Here is a 16,046-nt window from a genome sequence, read left to right as displayed (position 1 = left end):
GACCCTCAGACACACGTGTGGCGGGCAGGCGTGTGAACAGCCATTTAAGGGCTTTCATAATAATGTAAATAAATGCAGTCACTCAGACTGAATGTGAAATACGCGGCGCACACACACACCTCCGCCGCCGCATCCAGACACCCCCTTTCCTCCTCTCGGAAAGAATACGCATAGTGGTATACTAATCGTAATAACGATAGCAGTATTATTTAAAACGCCTCGCGACATTGTGCAGACTCGCTACCTCGGGGGCAATACATCTGTAGCTTCTGACCCATCCAGACACGCAGACATGCGGACTGCTTGCAGAGGCGATTTTTATTTAATTCACTATTTTTTTTTTGCCAGTAAGCATAGCGCCGGCGAAATTGATCCGCGCTCTGGGCGATAGGACAAGAGCGTACACGTCGTCTCGCTCTCTCTCTCTCTCTCTGTGTATGCACGTGAGCGAATATTTATTGTATATATTTAACTAAAGGACGCCTTTGCTTTCGGCTAATATATGGCGAACTTTAATAATAATTAAATTGTAACCAGGTAAGGCCCACTGGGTTTTTTTTTCAGACGCGACCTGGCCATCACAAATGACAGCTCAACGAGATGACGTATCGTGAGCACACGTGTAGCAGGCACAATAGTCTAAACGCATATTTCTAAACGTGAAGGGGGGAAACGAAAATCGGAGGACCCGGAGAAAAATGCACGCGATCACGGGGAGCACACGCAAACTCTAAATATACACGTGTCAGCGTCGTGATCGAACCCATGACCTCCTGTATACCAGACGAGGTCGTTAACATCCCACACCACAGTGGTGCCCCTTACATTCTGTCTCTCCACGTATCGATACGGGGATTTTTTTTGGGGGGGGGGCTTCGAGTCCGCCCGCTTGCCTATTGCTATTGGCATTCCAGGCCGAATATTACTCAGCGGCGTCTATTTAAGCCAATCAAACCCTGGACCAGATTCGTTTTTTTCATTCTTTCAGCAGGCAGTCTCAATCTGCATCGTGTTAAACAAATACTGCTGGATTTTCCAGCTATCATTGGCGAGCGCGCCCCGTGTATAATGTGGGAGCCCTCCCGTGTCTTTAGCTACCGTCGACCGGACGTTAAAGGCTCCGGGTTCGTTCACGAACAACAGTTCTCTATACAGCGTGGGTCAATCAATTGCACCGCGGTATATACTGAAAGAGTGCGGGCGATGGATTTACACGGAAAGTATTCAGCCAATTAGTACTCATCCGAAAACGAATGAAAACACACACACACACGCGATCATATCTGTTCATTCGCTCGGACGTCGTCGAGCAGATGAGACGACTCGAATTATTTTCGATTGCAACCAAATTCGCACATTCTATAGAATGTAGTACGTGTGTGTGTGTGCGTGCGTGTGTACGTAGTCCGTGTCCGCGGCTGTCGGGGAGAGTGCAGTTTGCGAGCTCCTGTTAAGGGAAGCGCAGCACACGTTGTGAGGCGGGGGTGGGGTGCGTGGGGTGGGGGGGGGGTCAGCGTACCATCCCTGACCACCTTTGTCTCCCCGATAACTGATGTTTACGCACCCGCGGGGGTACTCCTTTAAGAGTGAGTCGACCCTAGACGGACGTCCAGGGATGCCTTGAGAGAGATAGGAAAATCGCTACAACAATGCGAAGCCTTCAAGTTCGCACACAATAGACAAAGATCACCCGTATAGCCTCTGACAGACTGTCAGGCCAAGTGCTGTGAGCGAGCACCTATGAAGGTCGGCATGGCACGACGAGGGGGTGGATGGCCCACACCAAGCCCGGCCGCCTTTGTCTCCCCAGTGGCGGATGTATATCACGTCGTTCCGGGTACTCGATTGAGGCTGAGTCGACCTAGGGAAGTTCCCTGAGGCAGGTGGAGACATTCGCCAGCCAAGTTGCCCCGTGAGCGACAAATCGATCTGAGGTCGTCGAGTTCAGTGGGCGCAGTTCGCCAAGCACCGTGCGCACCGCTCCCCGCAGGTGTACACACACACAGCACACACACACACAGCACACACACACAGCACACACACACAGCACACACACAGCACACACACAGCACACACACACACAGCACATACACAGCACACACAGCACACACACAGCACACACACAGCACACACACAGCACACACACAGCACACACACAGCACACACACAGCACACACATCACACACACAGCACACACAGCACACAGCACACACACAGTACACACACACAGCACACACACACAGCACACACACAGCACACACAGCACACACACACAGCACACACACACAGCACACACACACATCACACACACACAGCACATACACACAGCACACGCACACATTACACACATACAGCACACACATACAGCACACACACACAGCACACACACAGCACACACACAGCACACACAGCACACACACACAGCGCAAACACACACAGCACACACAGCACACAGCACACACATACAGCACACACAGCACACACACACACAGCACACACACAGCACACACAGCACACAGCACACACAGTACACAGCACACACATACAGCACACACACACAGCACACACATACAGAACACACACACACAGCACACACACAGCACACACACACAGAACACACACACAGCACACACACACAGCACACACACACACAGCACACACACACAGCACACACACACAGCACACACACACAGCACACACACACAGCACACATACACAGCACACACAGCACACATACACAGCACACACAGCACACACACAGCACACACATACAGCACACACACAGCACACACACACACACAGCACACACACACAGCACACACCACACACACAGCACACACCACACACACAGCACACACACACAGCACACACACAGCACACACACACAGCACACACACACACAGCACACACACACACAGCACACACACACAGCACACACATACAGCACACACACACAGCACACACACATCACACACACACACATCACACACATACAGCACACACACATCACACACATACAGCACACACATACAGCACGCACACACAGCACGCACACACAGCACACACATACAGCACACACACACAGCACACACACACATCACACACGCACACACACACAGAGTACACACAGCACACACACAGCATGTACACACACAGCACACACATACAGCACACACATACAGCACACACACACACAGCAAGACACACACAGCACACACACAGCACACACACAGCACACACATACAGCACACACATACAGCACACACACAGCACACACATACAGCACACACAGCACACACATACAGCACACACACACACATCACACACACATCGCACACACACAGCACACACATACAGCACACACACAGCACACACACACAGCACACACACAGCACACACACAGCACACACACAGCACACACACGCAGCACACAGCACACACATACAGCACACACACAGCACACACACACATACAGCACACATACAGCACACATACAGCACACATACAGCACACACCACACACACAGCACACACACAGCACACACACAGCACACACAGCACACACACACAGCACACACAACACACACACAGCACACACACACAGCACACACATACAGCACACACATACAGCACACACATACAGCACACACACACACAGCACACACATACAGCACACACATACAGCACACACACACAGCACACGCACACACAGCACACGCACACACAGCACACACACACACACAGCACACACACATCACACACACACATCACACACACACATCACACACACACAGCACACACACACACATCACACACACACAGCACACACACAGCACATACACACACAGCACACACATACAGCACACACATGCAGCACACACACAGCACACACACATACAGCACATATACAGCACACACACAGCACACACACAGCACACACACACAGCACACACACAGCACACACACACAGCACACACACACAGCACACACACAGCACACATACAGCACACACACAGCACACACACAGCGCACACATACAGCACACACACATACAGCACACACACAGCACACACAGCACACACACAGCACACACACAGCACACACACACAGCACACACACACACAGCACACACACATACAGCACACACACAGCACACACACACAGCACACACACTCAGCACACACACTCAGCACAGCACGCACACACACAGCACACACTCACAGCACACACACAGCACACACACAGCACACACACACACATCACACACGCACAGCACACACATCACACACACATCACACACAGCACACACACACAGTACACACAGCACACACACACACAGTACACACAGCACACACAGCACACACACACAGGACACACTCAGCACACACACAGTACACACAGCACACACACACATGACACACAGCGCACACACACACAGTACACACAGCACACACACACACATCACACACAGCACACACACACAGCACACACACAGCACACACACTCAGCACACACACTCAGCACAGCACGCACACACACAGCACACACTCACAGCACACACACAGCACACACACAGCACACACACACACATCACACACACACGCACAGCACACACATCACACACACATCACACACAGCACACACACACAGTACACACAGCACACACACATGACACACAGCGCACACGCAGCACACGCACAGTACACACAGCACACACACATGACACACACAGCACACACACACAGCACACACACATGACACACACAGCAGAGACACACACACACATGACACACGTACACACGTAGATACTTTGCATCTAAGTTTAATTTCACACTTCCACAGAGAGATACGCTTCTCACGCGAAGAGCGATACGTGTGTTTTATAATCACATTCGAGGGCCCTAACTAGTCATTCCAGTTTTCAAAATTATGTAAATTAATGTTGTCCAAGACACGGATCAGTGTTTGATGTTAATCGACAATGGGGAATACATCTCTGTTCGATCTCCTTCGCTTTGTTGTTGCTGCTATTGTTGTAGTAGCTGCCGCTGTTGTTGTCGTAGTAGCTGCTGTTGTTGTTGTAGGAGCTGTTGCTGTTGTTGTCGTAGTAGCTGCTGCTGTCGTAGTAGCTGCTGTTGTCGTAGTAGCTGCTGCTGCTGTTGTCGTAGTAGTAGTTGTCGGAGCTGTTGTTGTCGTAGTAGCTGCGGCTGCTGTTGTACGCTGTTGCACGTTGCAGCAGGTGAGTGCGCTTTGTCCGCGGGCAGCAGGCAGAGAAGGCGACAGCCGCTCGCTGCCGGCTGTAGCGTCTCACTCACGGAGGGGAGGGGGGGGGGGCAAACTACTCGGTGCACCGATGATGCGATTGGTGAATTGCTAGAGTGGTGTGTGTGAGTGTGTTTAGCACGAGACTATAAAAATATAACGCGATTGAGGGCCGCGATAGACTGGTTCTGCCCCGCGACTAAAATCAATGAATGCGTAGGGTGGGGGGGGGGGTAAATAATGATTTGTTTATTTCCTTGACCCACATTGAGACAATATCAGAATCGACGAATACGTCTGTGACACACACTCACGAGCAAAGACGCGTCGGCTTCCTATTGTTTGAAGCACGTCGGTACAAATCTCCGTATGCATCAGTCACTCTGTCGGTCGCTTTAGTTTTATTTTGTAATATTCACTTCCTTGTTTCTTTACAATCGCGCTCAGCAAAGTGGTGGTGGGGCGGGCGTGGTGGGCAACACCGCCCCGAAGCACCGCTTAGACGTTTGCCCGCGATGTAACACGCAGTGGGGACGCCACGTGTACACAAGTATACCCGCATTCACGACAAAAACAACAACAACAGCTACTACAACAATAGCAGCAACAGCAAAGCGCGCGTGTACACACAGTGCATCAAAGACGAATGCAAAAGACCATCACCTGCACCGTCCTGCCGGTGTGTGTCGCCTACGACAGACTGTTGTGGCGAGTTCACCCCTGCGGGCCCTGACACGGGTACACGACGAGCGGTGTGGCTAGAAACCACACAGGGCCGCCTTTGTTTCCCCAGCGAGGCACGGGAGCGGTTCAGATACACGCCACTGATGGTGGCCGTGAGCGGGAATCGAACTCGAGTTGCTGGGTTCGTTGCGCAGTTCGCGAACAGCGGCGCCACCTTCCTCCATTCACAAAGACACAAATATCCCCCGTATAGCTTCAACACACTTTTGGGACAAGTGCCCACAGTATACACAGCACGCGCAGTGTTTATGGAGATAACCCAAAAGACGGATGGATACACGTGGTTCCGTGGTCGGTTCCAGTGGACGCATAGGACATGCCCTTGCCACCAGAATGTGGAATTTCCACAACCATGTATTATTATTAATATTCGCAAGCGTTTTAGCGACCTTTGGCACACGGCCGTTGAGTGCTCTGTTTTGAAACGTGTGCGTGAAAGCGACACAATTAGGCAATGCCCCCACTTGTAATTTTCATTTAATCTCGCACAAGTTTACGCGTATACACACACACTGTATATATATTGCCGGGGATATGTTACAATGTATCTGCCGACATACTTAAGTGCCAAACAAAAGCGCACGTTTCAACACACCACAGAGTGACTAACCACTCACCACCCTTCAAGGCAGGTGGTTTGTCGCCTGGCCGTCTTGGTCTCCCCACTGTTGATGTGCAAACGACGTTCGATTTGAAACGAATGTACACGCGCGAATAACACGTGCACAACAGCACACAAAAGCGCAAAGATCCACCGTATAGGCTTCACCAGACTGCCGGGGTAAGTGCTGTTAGCGAGCATCTAAATTAAGGACAACACAGCACAGGAGGGGGTAGGTGGCCAACGCCACGCCAGGCCGCCTTTGTCTCCCCAATGCTGGTGTTTACATACACACCGCCCCAGGTACTCATTTAAGGCTAAGTCGACCGTGTTTAGATATTCGTCACACATGTTGTCCGTAGTCGGGAATCGAACTCGGTTCGCCGGGTTCGTAGCACAGCGTCGCGCTAACCACTACACTACCGCTACCCACACCACAAAAAGATCTCCCGTATAGTCTTAACAGGCTGTAAGGGGCAAGTGCTGTTAGCGAGCACCTACGAAGGTCAGCAAGGCGCACAGGGAGGTGGGTGGCCAGCACCACACACGCCCTGCCGCCTTTGTCTCCCTCGTGGCGATGTTTACACACCGCACCAGGTACTCATTTGAGGCTGAGTGGACCTGGGGGAGGCCCAGGACCGGTTCAGATAATCGTCACTGGTGTTGTCCGTGGCTGGGAATCGAACTCGGATCGCCGGGTTCGTAGCGCAGCGTCGCGCTAACCGCTACACTACCGCTCCCCGCACGACATCACACACACACATGCTTAACGTCTGTGTCACACCCCATCCACTCCCCCATCGTCTCCTCTTCCACCTCCTCCGTGTGACCCTCTTCTCTCTCTAAACGCTGCACATCCCCCCTCCACCCCCCTTCAACCTCAGGTGCCGACGGCAACGCCGAGAGCCTTCTGCTGCACAGTCCGTTCGCTCGCAAGCCGAAGCGCATCCGCACGGCGTTCTCGCCCTCGCAGCTGCTGCGTCTGGAGCACGCGTTCGAGAAGAACCACTACGTGGTGGGAGCCGAGCGCAAGCAGCTCGCCAGCAGTCTCAGCCTCAGCGAGACGCAGGTGCGAGCTCACGCGCGCGCCCACACAACAACAAACAACACCACCAACAACAAACAAACACCACCACCACCAACAACAAACAGCATCGACGAACAGAACAAGCTGACAGCCGTGACACAACGACGATAACAACAACAACAACATCACTGGCCGTGTTGGCATCGCAATGCTTGTGCCAAGCTGCAGGTGCACGTTGAGGCTGACGTTGATGGGGAAAATGTTTGTGGGGAGTATGAGATCCAGGGATTGTTTTTTTCTCACACGATGTGATTACTTTGTATTGCTTTTGTTTTACTCCTCGGAACGCTGCTTTGCATGGCTGGCTTGGAGTGGTACAGACTATCGGCGTAAGGCACTACCACTAGAGTGCAAGTTACGGATAGCAATAAGCTAAGTTTATATGTTTAAAATAAATACATTGATGCGTGGACTCACAACAAAGGCGAGATAGATGTGGCGTGCCAAAATAATTCCTGGAATAGTGATCTTGAATTTTTCCATTTAAAATTAATCACCGAGTCGACCAAAGAGAGGGAGGCCCAGCACTGGTTCATATAATATATAATATATGTAGTATATATTATATATATACAATCGTCACTGGTGTTGGCCGTGAGCGGGGAATCAGAACCCGGGTCGTAGCGCAGTGTGCGATAACCACTCCTTACTTGGTTACCACTCCCAACTTGCACGTATAAAGATCCTCCGTATAGCCTTAACAGACTGTTGGAGCAAGTGCTGTTAGCGAGCGCCTATGAAGGCCAGTACAGCACACGAGGGGGTGGGCGTCCAACACAACGCTCGGCCGCCTTTGTCTCCCCAGTGACAATCTTTATACAGTGCACCAGGCATTAACTCAAGGCTAAGTCGACCTAGGAGAGGCCCAGGACCGGTTTAAATATTCGCCACTCTTAATTGCCGAGAGCGGGAATCGAACTTGGGTCGCCGGGTTCGTCGCGTGGTGCGCTAACCCCTGTGCCACGTATACACACACACGTGTACACACAAACGTGTACACACACACGTGTACACACACACGTGTACACACAAACGTGTACACACACACGTGTACACACACACGTGTACACACACACGTGTACACACACACGTGTACACACAGACACACGTGTACACACACACACACGTGTACACACACGTGTACACACACACGTGCACCAGTAATCGATTCAGTAGCCACGTGCAACCCCACCTGCCCTCGGCTGTAGGCGGACATTTGTTTTCCATGTAAACAAACAACAACACTTTCCACTGCCTAGTTTAATCCACTGCTGGATTAAGCTATTCCCTAACCTTGTTGGGCGTGAACGGTTTGACCATACTTCACCAGGCTGGTTAGTGCGGGTTGATGACGCTGGAGGGGAACGGGCAGGACCCATCCAGATAACCACTCACCGCTGATGTTTAGCCCGGGCTGGGACTCTAACTCACGTGTACCCTGGTCCACCGCTCCGTTCGCGAACCATTTGCTCCAACCGCTCCATCCCGCATCTTGCACGGATATTTTATTTAAACCAGGCGAGAAGCCACCGTGACCACAAACGTCTCTATTGTTCAGGGGAGGCTCGGGGTACAAAGCAAAACAAGAGCCCAGGTGGACGAGGCAACCAACATCATGAACCTGACGTCACTTAGGGAAATTGCGGCACTGAAAGCACCACGTGCACGCGTGCAGCAGTAGGCTACACGCGTGCAAGCGCTGCACACGTGCACGCGCATGCTTATGCAACTGGTTGCATGTGCGTATATGTATGTTACCGTGCACACAAAAAAGACAAATATATAATATAAAATCCCCCGTATAGCCTCGTGCTGTTTGCGAGCACCTATGAAGACCGGCCGGCACGGCACACGAGTGGGTGGGTGGTCAGCACCACGCCTTTGTTTCCACAACGCTGGTGTTTACACACTGCACCAGGTACTCATTTAAGGCTGACTCGACTGTGAAGAGTCCCACACCCCGTTCAGGTGCAAATGCGGTGCAAACAACCATTCACACACACACACGCAGTACACACGTGCTTATTACGCATGCAACACAATGTACCCACCAGCAGCACACACTAAGTAATCACCGGAACGCCCAGGTTGACTGTGTAGCGCAGTGCTTCTTAAACGTGACTGCGGTCTCTCAATCGTTGCACAGACGTACAGCGTCGAAAACTATATCGGGGTTTTGATGGAACAAAGTAGTCGTACTCACGTGCCTGCGCTTAATTTATCTTTCGATGGTTTACCTTCGGGAAAAACAAAAATCTGTCCACGTCTCGCACCCCCCACGAAGGGCATTTGGCACACGCAGGGCGGCGCGTGCACCCCAGGTTAGGAGCCACTTCGTGCATCGCTCTGCCACGCGTGACCTGCACCGCTGCGCGCGTGGTAATGCGCACAAGGCGCGCTGCGGTACCGTAGCGGTTTAGCGCTACGAACCCGGCGACCCGGGTTCGATTCCCGCTCACGGCCAACACCGGTGACGATTATCTGAACCGGTCCTGGGCCTCCCCTAGGTCGACACAGCCTCAAGTGAGTACCCGGTGCGGTGTGTAAACATCGGCACCGGGGAGACAAAGGCGGTCGGGCGTGGTGCTGGCCACCCACCCCCTCGTGTACCGCTTTCGTAGGTGCTCGCTAACATCACTTGCCCCTACAGTCTGTTAAAGCTATACGGGGGTTCTTTGTCTTTGTGTACACGTGGCACGCGCCCGATTACGATTGTGTGTAAAATGCGCACTGCGTTCTACATTCACGTTCACACAATTGCTCTACGCACACACATATATATATACGTACGCATCGTACGTGTTTTGTATTACTTTGAGTCAGTATACCGGTGTATTCTAGAAGGATTGATCCATCATTGCATTTGTTTTATAGTATCGTGTAGTGTACCGCAGTGTGATGATGTGTGGGTCAATATAACGGTGTATTTACGCCATCGACGATTACGACATTGCTATTGAAATGCATCTCCTGCGCCCTCTGTCTTTTGCGCTGGCCGCAAAGTTTCGTTTGAATCTCCACAGCTGGACCCTAACCGATGCTTTTAGCGATCCTAAAGACTGCATGCGAAATGCAGCATGCGCGTATATGCACGTGTTGATACGTGCGGAAGCATGCACGTGTTAAATACGAGACAGCGTAACAGGATGAACGGTATAGCCGGTTCAGTGGTTACAATCGACAGTATTGTGTTATGCAGATTGAATTAGTGGGGGTGTTTCCGTGGCGCGGTGGTGAACTATGGTCAAATAACCCCCCCAAACAACAAAACAACGGCCTGGGGAAGGCCTTCATCCAGTGATCTAGCGCGATATTGACAAAGTGCCGAACTCGTTTTAGTAATCATTTCTATTCTGTTATTGCGCATACAACTAACGTGCAATTAATAGCACGTGGAGATGTCGGTGATTTTAAAATTACGTGAAAAATTAAGTCGTTCGATGCGTACGTTTTTATTGACATGCAGTATATACATGTATACCGTACTGTAGTTCTTATCGCACCTAAATTGAGTGGCATCCCTTCGCTTGCATTGCATAACATTACTTTTGTGTATGCATGCATGCACACGTGTGTGGTTGTATGTATGTATGCACAGGGGCGGGGCCAGGGGGGTGACAGGTTAGAAAATTGTCACCCCCGAAAAAAAATAAAAAATCGAAAAATCTGAAACATTCTGCGTATAAGTGTACGACACTCGGTCTGGCGGACTCCGTGCAACTGCATTGTCAGAGTGTGTCGCCAACCGATGGCGTGGGGTATAGCCGATTTCTCATTCAATCATTCTTGAAATAAAAATTTGTTGAATGTCACCCCGGGCTGGAAATCCTGGCTCCGCCCCTGTGTATGCATATTTTGGTGCCACTCGCTAACAGCACTTGTCCCAACAGTCTGTTTAGGCTATACGGGGGATCTTTGTCTTTGTTGGCTGTAGGTATGAATGTATGCACGTTGTGTGTGTGTATGTAGTGGGGGGGGGGGCGGTAGTGTAGCGGTTACCGCGCTGCGCTATGAATCTGGCCATCCAAGTTCGATTCCCACTCACGGCCAATACCAGTGACGATTATCTGAACCGGTCTTGGGCCTCCCCTAGGTATATTCAGCGTCGATTGGGTACCTGGTGCGATGCGTAAACATAGGGAGACAAAGGCGGCCGGGCGTGGTACTTGCCACCCACCCCCTCGTGTGCCTTGTCGGCCATCATAGGTGCTCGCTATCAGCACTTGCCCCAACAGTCTGCCAAGGCTATAAGGGTGATCTTTATCTGTGTGTGTACGTATATTAAATAAATTAATAACGATACGAGTTGGGAACCCGGCAACCCCCTCCCCCCCACAGATGATGAACAACCTACAATTGCTTGAACGCGTGATAATAAGATGATAGCCACTTGGTGGCAGTGTACATAAATTACCTCTGCAGACTACAGAATGCGACGTTGCACATAGGGAATGGATGTGCAACGTACTCATGCGCATAATGTAGTTGCCAATTTAATTTCGCGTTAATCTGTAATTCGTATTCCCTTTTTTTTGGTGGGGCGGGGGAGGGGGTGGTTAAATCATAGCTATCACAGGCGCGGTAGTGTTTGTTATAAAAATATAGTGTTATACATAGTGTTTGAAATATACTGCCTTCAGCTCGGTATCCAAGCGGCATTCATTTACTCCGCCCGCTAATCATCATCGCGCGCCACTACGTGCGCCACATCGAGACATCGTATTAGCAGTCTTAATAACATAGGAGCCTCTTCAATGTAAATTTTTCAAGGCAATTACCTCCTTCCGCTCGAACTCGCTAAGCGTTAAATGGAGAATTACCAAATCGTTAGTAGGTTAAATCGGAAAACGTGTAATATAATTACCCATTGTTTAATATCGCTCTCTTGTATATACGTACGCGCGTGTGTGCATACATGTTGGAGCGGTAGTGTAGTGGTTAGCGCGCTAACGGAATAGTCTAAACACCGCCACTACAGAGACAAAGGCGGCCGGGCGCGGTGCTGACCAGAGGTGCTCGCTAACAGCGCTCGCCCCAACAGTCTGTTGAGGTATAAAAATGCACGATCGCGTGCGCAGTTTCACTTTTTAATCGCCGTTGCGTCGTTGAGCCACGTGTGAGGTTCGAACGCAGTGGGGGGGGGGGGGGGAATCTCTCGGATGGAGTTGCGAGCGGCCGATGTTTGCCATCAAGCCACGTGGCGCTACACAGGAGGAGACACCTGAGTCTCATTCGGCGCAGTGCCTTGCGTAACCCGGCGCGACATATCTCGCGACGCTGCTGGCACTGATGCACAATCGGCGACGTTTCGGACAATGGCCCTTTCTCACAGTGTCACGTTCGAACCGTCGCGGGTTGTGTTGAGGTTTCTTTTGCGTGTTTTATTAACTTAGCTGACACGGCTTATATCTTACGCACACAATGATACAGACAAAGACCCCCTCGTATAGACGTAACATACTTTTTGGGGCAAGTGCTGTTAGCGAGCGCCTATGAAGGCCAGCACGGCACACGAGGGGGTGGGTGGCCAGCGCCACGCCCGACCTTTTGTATCCCCATTGGCGATGTTTTTTTACACATCCCGCCAGGTACTCATTTTAGGCTGAGTCGACCTAGGGGAGGCCCAGGACCGGTTCAAATGATCGTCACCGGTGTTGGCCGTGAATGGGAATCGAACTCGGCTCGCCCCGTTCGTAGCGCACCGTGCTAACTGCTACACTACCGCTCCCCATACACACACACGCACGCACGCATATCCACACAGACAGGCAACACCACCACACCTACACTACACGCATGCTACGCGTGCATACCGGGCAATTCGTGACTTTATTGCGCGCATCATCAAACGACGATGACGTTTTGAGGTCGCGTCCGTCCATAATAAACAAACAAAAAACACCCACCACGCAAGCTGCCTCCGTGTCGCTTTCGGCCCCAAGCTCTTCATCGGAGGCATTGGCTTGGGGGGCAAAGAGGGCCGATGAAAGGAAGATGTTTGAGAATCGTCTCTTCAATGGGCCGTTGAGATGGCACGCAAATCGCGCGCACTGCAACGCTCACAGTCTTAATTGTGCAGCTTGCGGGGGCGAGGTGCTGGGAGGGGGGGGGGCGCTGCCTTGCTACAGATGGAGGGCCGATGCTGGCGATTCGTGTGTAGCTGGGGGGGGGGCAGGGGGTGAGGGTTATTTAATCAGCGCTCGTTTGGGTTAAAGGGAGCAAGCGACGGGCGATTGAGAGTCGAGGGAGGGGAGAGAGGGGGGGGGGGGGAGCGTGGGGGTGGTGGGGGAGAGAGAGGCAGAGACTTACAGACGAACTACACACACACACTTCTCTCCGCCCCACAGACAAAGATCCCCCCCCACCATAGCCTTCAACAGACCATTGGGGCAAGTGCTGTTAGCGAGCACCTCACGGGGGTGAGTCATCAGCACCACGCCCGGCCGCCTTTGTCTCCCCGGTGCTGATGTTTACACAACGCACCAGGTACTGGCGGAAGCCCCGTACCGGTTAAAACATTGGCCAACTGTTATTGGTCGCGAACGCGAATCGAATTTCGGGTAGTCGGCTCCGCAGCGCAGTACGCCAACTGCTGCGCCACCGCTCACCACGCTTACTCTCCTCAGCACCGCCACCACCAACACAACCACCAACACAACCAACCAACCAACCCCACTCTCTTGTTCTCGACGACCATTAATGAACATTCACGCGTTATAAAATAGCAGAGCAACATCGGCACCTCCGAGTGCAGTGCTACACTTCAGCGAAACACTCCGCGTGGCGTATGGCTACAGACGCAGGCACAAAAAAACAACTCGACGCACTCGACAAGCTGCGTTGCTCCGAGGAAGAAACGACATCGACGTACATGTATAATGATGCTCCTGCAGAAGGACGAGAAGGATGCAACGCAGAGACGACGTTTCGGGGAATGGCCCTACTTCAGAGCATACTCGTACATAAAACAAGCACAGATTTTTGCAACATTTTTGTTTTACGCATATTACATAGCTCCTGCCGATTTAAAGGACGCGCAGATGCACAGGACGTTTACCTATAACACGATACACGTGACGGTAAGACAATGTTTGTCACTCCCAATTGACGTGCACGTATATTGTTTTCCAAACCGTTGTCCATCGAAACAAAGACACGCGGACCGTCCGTGCTCGTTAATACGACGTCTAGAAACTCAATTTTGATTTAAAGCTTTCGTGACTGCAGTAATTCATATTTCCTAGCTCTTTGGGTAAAGTCACCACGTTGAAGGGAAACAATAAAACAATAAAATATATATAAAACAATAAAGATTCTCACGACGTTTCGACCATAACACAAACGGTCGTCCACGTGCTACCTGATGACGACCGTTTGTGTTACGGTCGAAACGTCGTGAGAATTTTTTATTGTTTTATATATATATTTTATTATTTTATTGTTTCCCTTCAACGTGGTGACTTTACCGAAAGGTCTCGAAACTAGTTTAACGTGCGGCAAACCTCACATTCGGCACAGAGTTAGCAGCAGTAGCTGCTTGGGATGGGCTCGCTATTTATCGGCTGCAGCGTCACACTCCGCTCTTCGACCACGTTGATTTCACCGGCGAAGTCGGGACCGCAACGTTTGTGTGCAACGTTTGACCCTGCCCGTGAGAGGTTTATTTTGTTTTGTTTGTGTGGGCACGCACATTGGAATTGCCAGATCGTTCTCGTTATAGGCACAGGCTCGACTCTTACTTGTTCTGAATGTAATATTTTTTTAGATTACACCGTTTGCGCAGATACGAACCGCAAGATACACAAACATCCAAATTTGAAAGGCCATCGATTTGAAACTCCACAGCCGGACGAATGAATGCATTAATAATCATCCACACAACGGGTTCACGGGCACAGCAGTTTAATGTGTTGAGTCGAAAGGTCCCGCTCGCCTACTCCCCAAACATTCCTATAATCACGTAGACAAAGATCCACCGTAATAGACTGTGTGTGGGGGGCGGGGGGGGGTAAGTGCTGTTCGCGAGTAGCACCTATGAAGGTCGGCACGGCATACGGGGGTGGGGGGTGCAGGGCCACGACCCGGGCCGTCTTTGTCTTCCGAATGGCGATGTGCATACAACGCACCAGGTACCCATTTTGTGGCTGAGTTGACCTCGGGGAGGTCCAAAGAACGGTCGAAATATTTGCCACTCACTGTTGTTGCGCACTCCACCGCTATATACTACACACACACGCACACATTGATACGTATATTCACACACACACATACACATATCACACACAGGAGCATAATCCGGCCGGGCGCCTGTCAAAGAACCGCGCCATAAGAAGCGCGCTTTCAATGCCTCCCA

General features: G+C 51.3%; 1 protein-coding gene across 1 annotated transcript in view; it reads left to right on the top strand.

Moving 5' to 3' along the window:
* LOC103091798 (homeobox protein EMX1) overlaps positions 1–16,046 on the top strand; it is a 32,335-nt gene that overhangs the window by 5,662 nt on the left and 10,627 nt on the right. Inside the window, exon 3 of the mRNA XM_032952150.2 lies at positions 7,491–7,675. Within this exon, the coding sequence (XP_032808041.2) occupies positions 7,491–7,675 (185 nt within the window). The remainder of the gene's footprint in view (positions 1–7,490; positions 7,676–16,046) is intronic.

This window comes from Petromyzon marinus, chromosome 11 (genome assembly GCF_048934315.1).
Source record: "Petromyzon marinus isolate PM22_M1 ecotype Great Lakes invasive population chromosome 11, UKy_Petmar_22M1.pri1.0, whole genome shotgun sequence".
In the NCBI taxonomy this organism is placed as follows: Eukaryota; Metazoa; Chordata; class Hyperoartia; order Petromyzontiformes; family Petromyzontidae; genus Petromyzon; species Petromyzon marinus.
Note: the sequence above shows the minus strand (reverse complement) of the source record. Positions and strands in the feature narration are given on the sequence as shown.